The 17,078-nt window shown below is 46.3% G+C and overlaps 4 protein-coding genes across 4 annotated transcripts; 2 read left to right on the plus strand and 2 right to left on the minus strand.

Moving 5' to 3' along the window:
• Nucleotides 1–736: 736 nt before the first annotated feature.
• RhiXN_09575 (Vegetative incompatibility protein HET-E-1) lies at nucleotides 737–4,962 on the plus strand (the record flags this gene model as incomplete). The annotated part of the gene is made up of 8 exons (XM_043329391.1): nucleotides 737–925; nucleotides 987–1,117; nucleotides 1,165–1,279; nucleotides 1,333–1,380; nucleotides 1,506–3,056; nucleotides 3,106–4,328; nucleotides 4,498–4,655; nucleotides 4,727–4,962. 8 exons carry the CDS (start codon nucleotides 737–739, stop codon nucleotides 4,960–4,962), a joined length of 3,651 nt encoding a protein of 1,216 aa, XP_043182225.1.
• A 401-nt stretch (nucleotides 4,963–5,363) lies between these two features.
• On the minus strand, nucleotides 5,364–7,707 carry RhiXN_09576 (glycoside hydrolase family 79 protein; the record flags this gene model as incomplete). Its single annotated transcript, XM_043329392.1, has 7 exons — nucleotides 5,364–5,781; nucleotides 5,836–6,376; nucleotides 6,436–6,621; nucleotides 6,682–6,970; nucleotides 7,037–7,203; nucleotides 7,259–7,448; nucleotides 7,498–7,707. The coding sequence occupies 7 exons, from the start codon at nucleotides 7,705–7,707 to the stop codon at nucleotides 5,364–5,366; spliced, it is 2,001 nt and encodes a 666-aa protein (XP_043182226.1).
• Nucleotides 7,708–9,365: 1,658 nt separating this feature from the next.
• Nucleotides 9,366–14,684, plus strand: RhiXN_09577 (cytochrome P450 family protein; the record flags this gene model as incomplete). The annotated part of the gene is made up of 29 exons (XM_043329393.1): nucleotides 9,366–9,632; nucleotides 9,695–9,735; nucleotides 9,790–9,863; nucleotides 9,916–9,953; nucleotides 10,013–10,024; nucleotides 10,075–10,140; nucleotides 10,555–10,595; nucleotides 10,649–10,818; nucleotides 10,885–11,173; nucleotides 11,226–11,312; nucleotides 11,365–11,433; nucleotides 11,482–11,532; nucleotides 11,582–11,662; nucleotides 11,716–11,755; nucleotides 12,294–12,563; nucleotides 12,620–12,660; nucleotides 12,733–12,806; nucleotides 12,864–12,901; nucleotides 12,966–12,977; nucleotides 13,027–13,092; nucleotides 13,147–13,252; nucleotides 13,301–13,440; nucleotides 13,499–13,539; nucleotides 13,587–13,753; nucleotides 13,799–14,105; nucleotides 14,158–14,313; nucleotides 14,370–14,420; nucleotides 14,471–14,551; nucleotides 14,603–14,684. The coding sequence occupies 29 exons, from the start codon at nucleotides 9,366–9,368 to the stop codon at nucleotides 14,682–14,684; spliced, it is 2,958 nt and encodes a 985-aa protein (XP_043182227.1).
• A 729-nt stretch (nucleotides 14,685–15,413) lies between these two features.
• On the minus strand, nucleotides 15,414–16,825 carry RhiXN_09578 (Zinc-binding dehydrogenase; the record flags this gene model as incomplete). The annotated part of the gene is made up of 8 exons (XM_043329394.1): nucleotides 15,414–15,609; nucleotides 15,660–15,973; nucleotides 16,037–16,131; nucleotides 16,182–16,296; nucleotides 16,357–16,414; nucleotides 16,460–16,562; nucleotides 16,622–16,746; nucleotides 16,806–16,825. 8 exons carry the CDS (start codon nucleotides 16,823–16,825, stop codon nucleotides 15,414–15,416), a joined length of 1,026 nt encoding a protein of 341 aa, XP_043182228.1.
• Between the last annotated feature and the right edge of the window lie 253 nt (nucleotides 16,826–17,078).

Consider the following 17,078-nt stretch of genomic DNA (forward strand, 5'->3'; position numbering starts at 1 on the left):
ATTTATTTATTTCTGAGGCGCGTGGCATCTAGAGGAAAGTATATTGGGGCTGTGAACGGTCCGCGTCTCCTGGGCTCATGGTGGCAGTTGCTGTACTCTACACCAAAAAGATATGCAGTTAAACCTCGAAAATTGATGTATTGACATGCCGAGGAGCAGATGATTTTGAAAGGTTTTATCAATAGATAGCTCTGATAAGAACACTGATTGAATGAGAGAAAACAGACAGGTTAGACAAACCCTAGATATGAGTCTCGAGTGTCAATAATAGGTTAACCCGCCAATTTCCGATTCGTGCATTTTATGCCTTCTATCCTACAGTTTGAAGTCGCGACCAAAAGGAGGAGTTCATTTGCCCGTAGAATATGTGGACTAAGTCAAAGGGTGGCGGTTGTATGAAGCCAGGCGCAATTAGGTAGGTTGAGCGACTCGTCAATACAAATGGGATTTATCAACCTGGGGGCATCCCTAAGCAGAAGCATTGGTATTATAGGACGCCCAAAGTTTGGGTAATTTGTGCAAGGTGTGAGATATGGACTAGCAAGTGCTACATACTTAGCAATATCGGAAGTCAAGTTCAGTCTAGAACGAGACTGTAAGCCTGCTAATCGCCAATATTTCTACCTGAATATGTAAGGAAATGATGTGCCGTAAAGCGTGTGATTACAAAGCATTGCACAGCAACATAGGTTCGTGTTGGGTCATCGGACCCCCATCTGCCACACCACTATTCAGGATGTCCTCTGCACCTGAACGTTTTAAGAGCACCAAGCTAATAAGTCATATTAATAAACTCGACGAAGCCACGAGTGCTGCAGGAGCTAAGCTCAAGAGTTCCTTCAGAGCCTTGGCTCGGTGTGCAGAGACGTTTCCTCCAATTAAATCTGCGTTGGATGACATGTCCGAATTAGTGAAGGTTCTGGAGGTGCGTTAGACTAGTGAATCTAGCTAGATTTCTAACAAATAGAACACAATGCGGCACTTAGAATATTGGAGAGGATAAGTTGGACATAAAAGACGTTTTCGCTGACCTGCAAGCCAGTGCTGATGCCTTGGAGCCATACATAACACGGCTGGATTCAGGAGAAAGCAGCGGTAGTATCGCACTTATTATTAAGTGAGCAAACGATAATGAGCATTGAGTATGCCCTAATACACAGATAGATCAATACACGAGCATATACAATACGTCAAGTGCCGTCGAGAACAAGGTCTGCTAAGAGGATCTGATGCTATAGAGCAAGCACGAAAGGTTGAAAAATTACTAAAACGGTTACATGTGAGTAACGTTCTTGCTGTATCTGTGTAATTATATGGCTAATACTATTGAAGGATGATGTGGCGCTAAGGACGTGGGATAACACGGCCAGACAACTAGATGTGAGTTTGTGAGTCAGTTGGAGACATGTACTCACGGAGACGCTCTGGTATGGGAAACATTACTTGGACGCTTATTGCCAGTACATGATGCAAGGTATAACTCATCGTATGCAACTACAATCCAGCGCGGAGCCTGTACCCTTGGAACTCGGCAAGAATTACTGGAAACCCTACAAAATTGGGCTGGGCCTGGGGAGAGCCAACTGGAAGGCACACAGCCTAAAGATCTTCAAGACATAGACTGCGGCAACGCAAAGGCGTTCTGGATAAATGGAATGGCGGGAACCGGGAAAACTACGGTAGCATACAGCTTGTGCAAGTGGCTTGAGACCAACACTCAGCTTGGGGCTAGCTTCTTCTGTTCCCGAACTTCAACTCCATGTCAAAAAACCAATAACATTGTCCCAACTATAGCTTACCAGCTTGGACGCTTCTCGCCTGCATTTCGATCTGCTGTGTGTAAAGTTTTGCGCAATGATCCTGATGCTGCTACCTATGAGGTTCGAGTGCAATTGGACATGCTCATCTTACGGCCAATGTTAATGATCAAAGATGCAATGCCAAGTGGAGTCGTGGTGGTGATCGATGCCCTAGATGAGTGTGCAGATAGTTACGGAGCGGGGACGGTAGTTGAGTTCTTATTGGACTACGCCAAAAAAATCCCGGTAAAATTCTTCATTTCAAGTCGCCCAGAGCCAGTTATTCGGGAAAAGATGCTCTCATGCATTGGGTCCTCTTCGTCGATGATTCATTTACATGATGTAGATGCATCCATTGTCCAAGCTGATATCCAGAAATACCTCACTGCTGAACTCAAATACATATCCCCACGCCCTACTGAAGCGCAGATACTTCAGCTTACGCAACAAGCAGGAAGGCTATTTATCTACGCTGCCACACTTGTGCGATATATCAATCCTCGAGGCGCTCGTGTGCCTTCAAAGACCCGACTTGAGACTATACTAGCTATCAACACCCCGAAATCACAAGCAAGAGACAGGGAACCAGCTAATCTATACCGAGAGCTTGACCAGTTATACAACTCTGTGCTCGAAATGGGGTTCTCAGAACTGTTAGAAGAGCATGAGGCGGCAATGATGCGAGACATACTAGGGACAGTCGTATGCGCAAAGGAGCCCGTGACAATCGACACACTTGCAGGGTTGCTTGGATCTACAACCGAGGATATTTCGTACATGATAGGTTCCTTGCACTCCGTGCTTCATGTTCCTGATAGGGGCGGACTCATATCCACGCTGCATGCATCGTTCCATGACTTTCTTCTAAATAGATCACGCGCACGTGAAGCGTATTATTCCGACGAAGCTCGGCGGAACGAAATAATCGCCCAAAGCTGCTTTAGAGTAATGAAAAAGCAGCTACGTTTCAATATATGCCACCTCCAATCCTCATTTGTTGCCGACAGTGACGTGCTAGACCTTGACGAACAAATCAAACAGTCGGTTTCATCTGAACTCGTATATGCATGTCGGTACTGGAGCGAACATCTTCAATCTAGCAATGCGAGCATTAGCGAAGATTCTTCCTGTGTGTTGGCTGCTATGCTAGACGACTTTCTCTCGACTCGGCTCTTGTTTTGGCTCGAAGTTATGAATCTAGCTAAGTGTAAATGGACTGCTTCATTGGCACTTCGTCACACACGTGCATGGCTGCAGGTGAGCAGGTTGGATACATTTTCCTGATTCCGAGCTCATTGGTAGGCAGGCGAATAATCTAATGCCTGAATATTGGCGAGGGCTCCTTGATGCATACAACTTTTGTGCTCAGTTTGAAGGGGGCGGTTGTTCACAGAGTACCCCTCATATCTATATATCGGCTCTTCCACAGTGCAAAACATCAAATTTAGTCTATAGAAATTACCGGAAACTGCTCAAAGATTTGTTGGAAGCGGGGGGCCCAGCATTGTCTTGGAGAGGAGACTCTCAGCTTAAATCCTTCCATATGCAATCACTGGCCAGTGGGTTGGCGTTCTCGCATGACAGTACTCGCATCTTTTGCGGGACATCTAGGGAAGTACGTATTCAGTCTTTGGACGATGCAGCCATACCCAGCTCTTTCAGCAGCTCCCATGGGCTAAGGGCTATCATCTCACTCGCATCGTCACTAGATGGTTCTATTCTTGTAGTACTCATTGAAGGTCATGTCGAGGTTTACAATATACAGGGTGGCTACCAGATCTACGATCTAGCGATACCAAGCACCTCATCCTCGGTTGGGGTTTCGCACACGAAACCCACTTCCATTGCTACGGGCCATAACGATGGGACTATTTGGCTACATGCCCTTCATTCTGAGAGACCAGATGGGCTTCTACTAAAGGGGCATAAGTACTCAGTCAACTCGGTCACGTTCTCTCCAACCTGTATGCGCCTTGCCTCTGGCTCCAACGATAAACATGTTCGCATATGGAGTCTGCACTCTGGTGCATGGGATAGCCAGGTACTTACAGGCCACTCGGACTGGGTTAACTCAGTAACGTTTTCGTCTGATGGGGCGCTAATTGCTTCTGGCTCCGTTGATAGCACCGTACGACTGTGGGATGCATACAGTGGTGCACCTCTACGCATTTTTAGTGGTCATACTAATTCGGTCAGATCGGTTGCTATCTCACCAAACTGTACTCAAATCGCCTCTGGTTCTCGGGATAAAACAGTTCGGTTATGGGACTTACGAACCGGAAAGGAGTTCGGTGAACCCAGGAAGCACATCGATTGGGTCGAGTCGGTAGCATTCTCACCCAATGGATCATATATCGCTTCCTGCTCGGGGCACAAGATTGTGCTTTGGGATGCATCTTCCGATACATTGGATAGGCCGCCATATGATAATCACGCCGTTTCAACCTCTTTGTTCGCGTCAGCGAATGATAGTCGCGCTTGGTCAGATGCGTGGGATGTCTGGACCAACCCGGATATTTTGTGGTCACAGTATGAAGCAGAATCCTCCTTGTTTTTTTGCCTTTGGTGGTAAAAAGAGCCGGTGCATTGTTCAATCAATACGATCGAACTATCCCGATACACTCGATTGGAATGATTACAATCAGTCCATTATAGTATGGCAGGGGTCGCGAGTCATTGCTCAGATAAATAACCTCAGGCGTAGTCAATTGCTCCTGGTGGGATTTTCCTCACTATGCATTCGGATATTCTTAGCTTTGGATGAGCAGGGTGGGACTGCTGAGATATGGGACATCCGTCTTCTCGGAGCCGAGCTGAAAGCAATAGATGCCAGTAGTAATATCAATCAACCCCAAGGTGAGTTACAGATTTGGATGTTGTTTACGTTTAGAGAACCAGGGCTTATATACGATCATCCATTCTTCCAGTGGAATCAAAGATGAGGGCCGAGGTTTCTGGTCCGCTTACTTTAACTCAACAAGATGGATGGCTAAGAGACGCCAACGAGCGCCTGTTATATTGGTTTCCTCCTGAAGCTCACCAAGAGCTCATGCTCCTTCGCCCCCACGCACTACTTGCTATCAGTGATGCTGCGTTTGGTTATGAATTCTGGAGCTCGAAGCTTGCAATCGGAGATCAGTGGGTAAGATGCTATTCCGAATAGATAAATACATTGAAAATAGCTTGCCGTTCCATGCCTGTGAGTAACCAGCGCGACTCTATTCCATTTTCCCTCAACCGTTCGGAAATCAATAGCCGACAACTGACTATCACGTATACTAGAGACTCGTACGCCGCGCTCATTATACATATCAGTATTGACGGTCTTCGGTGTCTTCAGTGTAACTGTGTAAAAGCTCTAGCTATAGCTACTGACGACTGTGGGTTGGTGTTGATGAAATGTTCTTTAGCCTTATGCATGGAATCAGATAGAGTCGTAAAGCAATGAAAAGTAGAGATCAGATGAAAATACAATAGATATGGTAACTGGAGTTTCTAAACTAAATGTCGTGTGCATGTGCATTCAATTTTCATAAGCAAATAAAATCCGAAAGTTTGTATCTTCTAATTTCCATAGAACATTACCATAACAATACCCAAAGCAATCCCCATCAAGGCGCTCATCCCAGGAAGACCCATGTTGGGTGCCATTCCATTCCCAATACTACCGAAGCTCGTACTCCCAACTCGGTGCCCGTTCCTCCCACCCCGTCCGTTACTTGTAGCAAGAACCTCTTGTTCAACAGTTGCTGTATGTCGGACACGAGTAAGGAATGTAGTCTCGAAGCTAGCGGTGGCATCCTGCTCTGGAGAAGAGTTCTGGAGAGCAGCCTCAGTGAGGAAAACGAGTGCAAGAGAAGGTGCTCGTAGTGGGACCGAGCATTGGTTCGTAATGGGATCGCAATCGATTGTGTGAACAACCTCTTGGCCTTTTAATCGGCCGTCGGACTCGAAATGGTTTCCGAGAGTTTGGCCAGCCCAACTACGTTTATTGAATATATCAGAGTCGAGTAATCGGAAGGCAGGTTCAACTCACGTCATATTTCCCTTGAAGCTCACACTCGGGGCCTCGAAATATTTAACTCGAACTTGCGCCGGACTCGCAGGAGGCTGCTGAGTCTCTCCGCCGCCTACTTGAATTCGAACCCAGATATCGTGCCCGCCCGATGGATCGTCCACATAATTAATTAGGAGCATGCGAGTAGGTTGTCCGTCTTCGTACACGACGTAGCCAGGAGTGAGGTTCTCGCCGTTATTAGGGTTCAAATCCATAATTCGGCTCTTTCCGCTCTTGCCAAAAAGTTCGGCAATGATTAGTGTCGAATAATATACAGAGCCGGTTGTCCATTGGCGGAATGTGGACTGGTTCGTAGGTGGGGGAGTAAATGGGTTATAGTAGTCGCCCTGACCGCCAACATGGAATAGAGTGGCCGAGAAATTGTAGGTCGCAAGCTTGAGTGCCCAATCGACAGCCCATAAGCCAGCACCAAAAGAGTCTGAAATACCGGGGAAGCCACCGCATGCAGCTGTATTGGTTTCAAACATGAATAGCGGCTTGCCTGCCTCCTGGACAATGCCTGGAAACGCATTGATTAGTAATCAAATACGCCAAGCGCATACAAGCGTGGTTACTTACGAGAAAACTCGGCATACTCTGCAGCATGCTGGGACAGCAAGTCATGTGAAAGATAGATAGGGAAAAGTTGTTGTGGGTCCCTAATCGCTCCCTCAATCTGACAGTTGTTGTTTGGATACCGCTGCACGGTGACAACTTTTAATTCATTGGCAAAACGTTGAAGATACCCAGCGCCAGCCAAAGCCACTATCCATAATTGTGAGCCTAGCTGATTTACGTTGCAATACACGAGGGGAAATGGCTTACAATTGTTCCACCGAGGATTGCTGCTCTCACAACATGTGCTTGGCCCCATGAGCATGTGGTGATTCGAGTATCCGGGGTTGGTAGCTAATGCGCCCGCAACGCTTCCCCATTCATCCATGTATTGCTCAAAAGTGTAAGGTTCCGGACGCTTCTGATGTCCAGGCCGCTCGTAGAGGTCAGGTTCATTTCCCAATGCAATACCGTGAAGATTCGAGCCTAGCATCTCTTCTGCCATGGCGGCGAATGCTACTTGGTTCGATGTATCGGTAAGATCCATAAAGTTTAACCCCTGCCGAGACCGGATGTCGTCATTCACATCAGCCAAGGCAGCTGCGGGAAAAGTGTGCTAACATACCAGGTAGATCTCGCTCTTCACAAGATTGGCAATATTGGCAAACATTTTGATGAGTTCGGGTGAGAATTCGACATGAGGGGTTGAGGTAGTGGTTGCCCCAATGCTCGTCTTGATCAGCATTTCACCTCCCGGAAACCCGTCAGGTTGAAGGATAGCTCGTTCCTGGGCTATCAAAACTTTAGCTTCGCTGTAGAATGTAGCGTAATTATTTATGCAGCTTACTGTTTCCTCCTACTCGGATTCGAACAGCGCCACCACGATTGGCGACATTTGCGATGTGATTTAGGAAGGGTACGGCCAACACAGTCGAGTTGACTCCAATGGCTCGATTGGCCACGGACAATTCAATAGAGAATCCAAGATAAGACCCGGGTATAGGTATGCTAATTCCTGGAGGGTCACCTTGCCCAAGCTACGCTATTGACTGAGCTAATTAACGCCAGTGAAATTTATGGACATACCACGATTACGAAATCACGATTGAACTGTTCCGGAGGTGGTGGAGGGACTAGAACCGTGGGATCGTAGGCTGCGCTGCCAGTATAGCTAGCGGCGTCTGCCGTAGTAGTGGCAGTACCATGTGCACCATGGTCGCCAACCCGGTACACGGTGACAGCGGCCTTTGATGCAGTGGCAACGGCTATAAGTACGGGAGCCCAGATACGGACCATAGTGAGGGTAGCTCGTGATTCTGTTTGCTGAGAGCCTTTACTTATCTAAAGCCTGGTGGCCAAGACTCGTCCGCGCCGTAAGACATACGGTATGCATCCAGAAAATGCGTCATTTTGTTTCGACGAGCCTCTTGATTCTTGAGTGCCAGGTACCGAGTCCAGAATCATAGGTAAAATACAATGGAAAAGACATGCCGTCAAGGCCAAGACGTTGCTGGTAATCGACCTTGTGTCCTGGTAGAGACTTGGCATGCCGAAGAAAGGCCCGATTCCCGATTTGCAATCGGCAGTTGAATCTTTTTCACACCGATCTTATTGGTGTCCTATAGTTCCTTAGTGACTTGCAAGGCAAAGGCCCCCAAATACGGCTGGTGAACTAATAAACAGAACAGATTAATTCGTTGAGCGCTGATTTGACGCGAGCATGCAACAGCACAATTTTACTTTGTTCAAGATAAACCCAACCAGTGGTCCGCTTACCAGTTGGTTCTCGGCATCGTAAGAGTGCTGCGTGATATAAGTAAGGCGACCAGCTCCCCCGGACTATCCTCAAGTGCAAATCAACGAAGTGCGATCGTAATGTCCGTTATAATATTTCGTTGCACTCGGGTTACAATAAAATGGCCGGCTACAACCTGACTGAGCATGCTCGAGTAACCATTACAAGCAAAGCATCGGAGCTCAGCTCTCACGAAAGAATTTTCTTTCCTGGACCCTTCCCTTCGAAGCGCGCCAACCTTTAACGGCGAATGAGCTGGTGGTCGTCAAAAGTTCGAAGGCAAACCATATTAAGCATTATGGCTGACCTAATCGCAGAGTGGCTATGTTATATTTCCCATCCTTCGACCCAAGTACGCGCACACCAGCGACTGAAGGACCGATCAGGCTCAAATCTACACAATTATTTTAGCTATTGAAGTAAAATAATTGTGTATCGTTCCCTTCCTTTTTTGTAGGGGACTTCAGCCGATCTCGAGGGACCAAGCGACCGAAATCGCTGTGCCAAGTTTAAATAACGCGGCGATCCCGGAGTACAACTGACTCAACTCGGTTGACGCTCCAGACTCGGTCTGAACAAAACGGGATATGAAAGAAGAATGGTATTACGAACGTTTGGTAAGCATATGCTTTTACATTCCGTACAGATTACAACGTGGTGCGCAAGCAGAAATCTGCTGGCTATTGGTTTAATCAGAGATACGATATGTGCGAAGTTGACACTAGGGCAAGAATTATCCACCCCATACCTCTCTTCGATGCAAAGGCCGTGGAAGATGGGGTTTGAACGAAGTAGATTTACACAACTAATGATGATACCGCAGGTGCCAAAAGACCAATATTTTTGGCTAGAAAATTATTTTTCCACAGCCAGACCATCCTTGACCACGAGTCCTGTACAGCGAACAATCAAAGATCCATGTACTGAGCTGCGGAACTCACTGCGATACGTGTCAGTATGTCAGACCTGTATATGCGTTGGTTGCCCATGTGCATACTTAGATTTGATGCTGCATAGCATTGACGACTGAGAACGGTCCTCAGCCAATCATATTCCCACCGGGTTATTTAAACTTGATCTTCGAATTTGACAGATGTCATATATAGATGGAATAGAAACGGTAAGTCTGTTCTTCACTTCAATCATCTCTAGTCACGAAATGGACTACTTGGCAGATCTCACAGACCAACTTACGCTCAAACACTTGTTCTGTATCGCTTGCGGTATAGCCGTCATCAAGCTACGTCACGGCATCCTCCGACCAATCCAGAACTGGAGATCTCCACTTCGAAACCTCCAAGGTCCTGAAAGTAATAACCTGATTTTTGGCCATTTAGAGATGTTGCAGGAAGCGCAAACGGGAGATATATGGGAGCAATGGATCGATAAATACGGAAAAACATTTAGGTGGAGGAGATTTTTCGGGGTACGCGGCGATTGTAGATCCACTCTTTTTCCCAGCCTTTTTGAACAGTTTTCTGTGACTAGGCATACGAATTATGTACAACCGACATGCGCGCAATCAACTAGTATGTCGACTTGACTCTCTGTATGCATCCCCTCTGAGCTTCACGTGGTGGCAGTGTCATGTCTCGGGATACAATGTTTCCCAAATCAAGGAGACTCCGTGTTGCATTGGCTAGGATACTAGGTGAAGGTGCGTGCACATAGAATTGGCTACCACTCGCCTATAATATACAGGCCCTCAGGCTTACTATCAGCCGAACCCGAAGCACATAAGCGCCAGGTAAGATATTGGCATAATTCAACACACCAGGAATCTAAGGAACTTATCCCTGAATACAGCGTCGTATCATGGTAAGCCAAGCTCCTTTTGATAATATTTTTTGTTACTTCATTGGACGCAGAATCCATCTTTCAATACACCGCATATCCGCAACCTGGTGCCTATCTTTTGGGCCAAGTCAAACCAGGTGAGCCCATCAGAAGTGATAGGCTATATACACTCGATTAATGATTTTCTTTCATTGTTCATTCAAGCTTCGAGACATATGGCTTGAGAGATTGTGAGATAAACCTGACGGAGAAACGATTGACGTTTTGTTGGGGACAACTTGCGCGACTTTGGATATCATTGGCATAGCCGGTAACTAGATTCTATGTTGAATATTTTGTAGTTTGTTGATTGGGATTTTAGGATTCGGCTACGAATTTCACTCTTTGGAAGGAAAAGACGAAGACGAACTCGCCAAAGCGTTCATGAGTGTATTCAATTCCAACGATAAAAAGCCATCATCGATAGGATTGCTCTTTATGATAATCAGTCACAGGCTTGGAATAATAAGTCGCATCAAATATATACGACACGAACTGACGGAGGTCTACAGCCTACCAAAGTATCTCTGCGCCTCAAAGCCAATCTTGCAACGTGAGTAAGACAATACGAGCATGGCTGGCCAAGGGACCTGAGCTTTCCGGCAGTATCCGTCGCATCGGAATGGAAATTGTCGAAGATAAGAAGAAAATCCTGTATCAAAACCAGGGTGGTGATGAATTCTACGGACGAGACTTATTGACACTGCTCATCAAATCCAATATCGCACCGGATATTGAGAAAGATCAAGCCATGACCGATGAAGAAATATTTGGACGTAAGTTCATAGTGTTTATTGAGCGATAAATGTTCACCTCCTCCAAAGAGATATCGACTTTTCTAGCTGCTGGACACGAAACAACCAGTTCTACAACATCATGGGCACTGTATGCGCTGACTAAACACCCCGAAGTTCAAACCAAGCTTCGACAAGAATTATTGAAGGCTGGACTAGGGGATGAGCCTTCGATGGAAGAGTTGGAAAAGATTTCTTATTTGGACAACTTCGTTCGAGAGGTGTTGAGGGTCCATGCTGTAGTCCCACTGACCTCTCGGGAAGCTGATTGCGATACGGTCATCCCTGTAGGGGAAAGCTACATTGACATCCATGGAAACATTCAACACGGGATCCGGTGGGTGCCTGGGGCTCTACTTCTTGGTGTTACCTTACTAAAAACTGCCTAGGGTTCAAAAGGGAGACTCCATTTCCATCCCCATATTAGCTATGAACCGAGCAAAGGACGTCTGGGGCGAAGACGCTGTAGATTTCAAGTAAGTATATTAAATTGGTGCTTCTCTATACTCAATTAGACTTCTGTCAAAGACCGGAGCGCTGGGACAATCTTCCAGACGGAGTAAAAGATATGCCAGGAGTATGGAGCCACTTGATGACGTACGTGGATACATATACATTTCAGTCCCTGAGCTGATAGAAAAATAGGTTTATTCACGGTCCTAATGCTTGTATCGGATATCGGTTTGCTGTAATAGAGTACGTTGACTTCCTTTCGTGAATCATCTAGCTCATTTATGGTTTTCAGAGTGAAAGCTCTCTTGTACTCGCTTGTTCGTGCATTCGAGTTCAATATTGACCCGAATCTTGAGATTGTTGGGAAGACCATGTACGTCTTTGGAACGTTCAGTCATTTTTCCGTTTAATAAAGCCACCCTTCAGGCTAGTCTCCCGACCATGCGTCAAAGGCGATTCGGATAATGTAAACAAAATGCCATTAATATGCAAGCCGGTCGCTAGACAAGGGTAGCTCAATGATCAAATAGACTTCGGTTTGTATGGGGACTTTCTGAGCAATGAGGCTGGAGGTTCCGGTGGTGGGGGGCTTGTTATAACAAAAAACACCAGATAGAAATTCGAGAGGCTCGGATATCAAGTAAATGATGTCAACATTGGCAAACACTTCGCGGGATATGGTGGCCAATCAGGATGCGCCCCGCTATTTGAAAATGAAGTGACACCCTTGAATGATGGAAAGTGACCTAGTCCGTTGATCATGCACCAACCCGATTTGCTGCCAGAAAGTATGCGGCCTACTGCCGCGAGGCGATGCGGACTATGATACGTGCGCTATTTCCCGGAGGCCTCGCCCCCTTTATATGGCCAACCTAGCCACAGGCGTCGAATGTGCTGACAATCCACTCACTATATAAAGGGCCGTCTGACATGCCTAAGCTTAAGCCCCCTCGTCTCCTATATACGCCGCGTAAACTGCAAACTATACTCGCCTCAACCTACAGATGTCAGCTATTGTCTCCAATCTCGCAGACCAAATTACGCTGAAGCGCTTGCTCTTTCTGTCCTGTGGCTTGGCAGTTGTCAAGTTCAGGCATATGATATACGACCCCATTCGAAACCTAAGTTCTCCCCTTAGACACCTACCTGGGCCCCCATCGGACAATTGGCTCCTTGGTCATTTATTTACGTTAGTAGAACATCAACATAGTACGATATGGGAAACATGGAAGGAGAAATATGGGAAGGTTATCCAACTTAGGGGCATCTGTGGAGTGAACATTTCGCACTATCTGTGCTTGAAGCGCTCGGCTAACAATATTATTTCTAGGAGTATCAGGTTTGCATATGGGATATGCGTGCTATAAACTAGTAAGTTAACCGAGCCTGTTTATGGAAGCCAAATGAATGATTAACACTCCCAATAAAACTTGCTTGCTGCAGTGTGCTATCTCATAACACCGTATTTCCCAAGTCTGAAAGTATGCGCCGTGGTCTGGCTTTGTTGTTGGGCGAAGGTATACGTGTAAATCTCCAAAGAATTATTCTGTTATCTCACAACCTTCGGCTTCCAGGAATTTTAGCTGCCGATGAAGTGGCACACAAACGTCAGGTGAGTACATGTACACCAGAGTAACACGGCTTGAATAATTCAATCTTATTATAAACTTGTGTAGCGTCGTGTTATGGTATGGTAGTTTACTATCCCTAGGGGTACCACTTACTCCAGTCTCTCAGAGTCCTGCGTTTAGTGCACTACACATCCGAAATCTACTACCTATATTTATTGCCAAATCCAACCAAGTATGATTCAAATTACCCTTCTTTGATAATATGACTCCAGCTGACACTCGATAGCTCCGAGATATTTGGATGGATAAGCTGCATGATAAACCTGCGGGGGAAACCATTGAGGTTCTATCTTGGCTTACCCGTGCCACACTAGACATTATCGGCCTTGCAGGTATGTCAGCACTGAATTGATTTATTTATCTCTTTAATCTCTTCAAAGGGTTTGGATACGACTTCCGCTCTCTCGAAGATGAGGACAAGGACGAACTTTCCAAGGCTTACACTGAGCTTTTCAAATCCAACATAAATATCAGCCCATTTATCATAATAAAAGGGCTAGTGTGCGATTTTCTGGGGATTGTGAGTTCCCTTGAAACCACCCTCAAGTTTTATTGTCATTTGACCATTTTCCTGATAGCCCACCGAAGACAGCCGACGCTTCAAAGCTAATCAAGCAACGTAAGCGCAGAAATCGGCTTCTGAAACTATCTAGTAATATATCTTAGTGTACGACGGATCGGTACGGAGCTTATGAAAGATAAGAAGGGCTTGTTGCAGGGGGACTCGCGGAGCGAAGAGTCATGTGGACGAGACCTACTTACTCTACTCATCAAGTCAAATCTTGCTGAAACAGATAACCTTCGAGCAATGTCTGACGAAGAAGTACTTGGGCGTAAGTACCAAATTTTCTTTTATTTAATAAGCTCACAGTCTCCAGAGATATCCACCTTTCTTGTTGCAGGACATGAAACCACCAGCTCAACAATTGCATGGGCATTGTATGCACTAACAAAGCACCCAAAGATGCAGGAAAAGCTACGCGACGAGCTACAAAATGCTGGACTCGGTGAAGAGCCATCGATGGATGAACTGGACAGCCTGAGCTATTTAGATTCCTTTGTTCGAGAAGTATTACGGGTCTACGCAGTAGTCCCAACAACTGGTCGAGAGGTTGCCCAGGACACAGTCATACCAGTTGGGGAGAGCTTTAGGAACTCGACTGGAGACCCTCAAATGGGCATACGGTGATAATTTTCATTAATACCCAGCCTGAAAGTACCACTCAACTGCCATTAGTGTGAGGAAGGGTGATGCCGTCGCCATTCCCGTCATATCAATCAACAGATCCAAGGAAGTTTGGGGAGAAGATGCCATGGAGTTTAACCCTGATCGCTGGAACAGTACTCCCAAAGCTGTCAAAGATATGCCTGGTGTGTGGGGCCATATTCTAACGTATGATCAACACAGTTTGGTTCCCTTTCTAAATTGCTTATACTTTATTACTCTAGCTTCTTACATGGACCCCATGCGTGCATTGGGTTCCGATTCGCTGTGGAAGAGTAAGTTATCCAGTACATATCACAAGTATGTATCTGATTCTCGTGGATAGGATAAAAACCTTGCTATACGTACTTGTTCGCGCCTTTGAATTCCAAATTGATCCCAAGATCGAGATAGAAGGCAAGACTGGGTGAGTTGCACGAAATCCATACCATTGAGATCTCTGACTCGAAAAAATTAGCCTTGTTACTCGGCCATGTGTAAAGGGTGAGATAGAGAAAGTCAACAAACTACCGCTACTGTGCCGCCCAGTTAACAGATGATACAAATGGCGAGATTGCTGAAATTTGTTATATTCCACTTTTCCGCCAACCACTCACCCTTCAGGCTCACGTATCGCTCATAATCCTGTAGTCGCTTCTGTTTCTCTAGACTCCCGAATTGAATTCCCTTATGCATAAGATTTTATTGTAACAGTCGCGTGACATTGAATCTTGCCCCGAAGCGGTTGAGCATTAGCTACCGCTTATAGACATGCCATCATGTTGAGCAAAACCAGCAGCTTTTATTTCATACAACACATGTGACGCATTCTGGCTTATCGGAATGACTTGTACATGAATGCAGGATTGGTGGTTATGATTACGCGAGTGCTGGGTACTTACTGGAGAAGTCCCGCAAAAAGCCTACTAAATCTTCCAATCGATTATGTGATCACCACGAGGAAATGTTGAGACTTTGACGTACCGTTGATGGCACCTTGAGCTACTTGAACGGTCACGCCCACTCCGACCAAATTCCCTAGCATTCGTACTTCACAGCCTTGGATAAACTTAAAAATGGTTTCAAACGTGGGGGGCACACTTGCAAATGGTGCTGTCGCAGCAAGTTCATTAATCCAGCTTGTATACGTCAATAGTGTTGATAATTCGTCACGCTTATTTGGGCACTTGGAGTTACTTTATAATACCCTACGACGCGCGGTGCTCCTATCTGTTCAGTAATGCATACACCTGTACTAATTCTTTGCTGCGTACAAAGCGGCCCAGAGATCACTCTGAAACTTTTACAAGGAGCTTCCCAGACGTCCCACGCCCAGAAATATCGATCTGAGTCTGACGAATCCCCTCGGTTGTAAACGGATACTCCGCATGTATAGCAATATTGAGCTTTCCGTCCTTGATCAACTCGAGCAACTCGGACGAGTACTGGTGAAACTCGGCCGGCTCGGTCAAGTAATTTCCAACCCTACAAAAACCCCATCAACGACGCTTCGAATCCATCGATCCAGAACTTACACGGGCCTACAAACTTTGACATTCTTCGCTCCCAACTTCAACACCGAAAACGGCGGAACGACCCCGCTCGCGTTTCCATAACTCACGATCGTTCCCTTGCGCCTGATCGAAACGAAATCATCTTCCCATGTAGAGGCGCCCACGCCGTCGAAAATGGCCTCGACGCCTCGCCCGTCTGTGAGTTTTAACACCTCGGACGAGACGGGTGTTTCAGTGTAGAGTATGACGTGTTTGGCTCCTGCTTTTTTGGCGATTTCGGCTTTGGCCGGGGTGGATGTTGTTCCTATCACGTTTGCGCCGAGTTGGTTTGCAAGCTGTGCGTGTGTGTGTGTGGCTTGGGGTTAATGGTGCTAGCATGGTTAGGTTTAGTTGCGTACCTGGGTAAAGAGGAGCCCGGCGCCTCCTGCGGCTGCATGAACCAGGATCCAGTCGCCTTTCTTGACTGGATAGGCCTCTTTCACGAACGTAAGAGCTGTGCCCGGTCCTCAGTTATCCTTATCAAGTTATAGTGCTATAGCTAACCTGTAAGACCCTGCGCTAAAGAAGCAGCCGCTTGTGACAGACTCAACCCCTCGGGAACGAGTTGAACATCTTTCCACGGGACCGCAACATACTCTGCAAAGCTTCCAGAAGCATACTTGCGCGCACAATCAAAAAATAAAATGGATAACTAGTGCATATATATGTATATGCTCACCGCAACGACCTTGGCGCCTTGCTTGAATCCACGGATCTTGTATTCGTCCGAGTTTAACCTGAAATAATGAATTCAAATAATTCAAGTATAAACAAGGCCTTACACTTCGCTCGCAGTCGGAAGTACAACGATCGTGCCGGCACCTTCTTGGCCGAGCGTAAACGGGACCTCGCGAGGATAAACGCCGCCTCGGAAGTACGTGTCGACTAGTAGGAATCCCGTATTAACATCACCCCCCCCCCAGAGTCATTTAGTGGAAACTGACTAAAGTTCACACCGGCCCATTCGACTTTGATCAGTATCTCGTTTGGTTTGACAGTCGGAACGGGGATATCTGTGACTTGGATTTCTTCGATCCCGCCTTGCTTGCCGACTCGAGCGGCTTTCATTCTAACCATCGGTGAGGAACTTGGTCATATGTATTATGTGTGGCGTGTGCGATGTCTTACGAGCTTGGAATGGGTGACATGCTAGAGGACGTAATGCTAGATCGAGCTAATGGATGGATTAAGTTTATCAAATTATCGCTTCAATATGTAGGAGCCGAGCAGCAACACTTTTTACCCACAGCGTGTTAATCAAAGACAAGTTCAAGTCAAAGAGAGTGTGAAACCCCAATAACGATAACCAATTGATGAGCCAATCAATCTGACCCCCCCATCGCCGATGACGAAATGAAACTTTGCAATCCTTCTCGACTCGGACCAATCGGAAACCTTGTC

Source organism: Rhizoctonia solani, chromosome 8 (genome assembly GCF_016906535.1).
Source record: "Rhizoctonia solani chromosome 8, complete sequence".
Taxonomy (NCBI): Eukaryota; Fungi; Basidiomycota; class Agaricomycetes; order Cantharellales; family Ceratobasidiaceae; genus Rhizoctonia; species Rhizoctonia solani.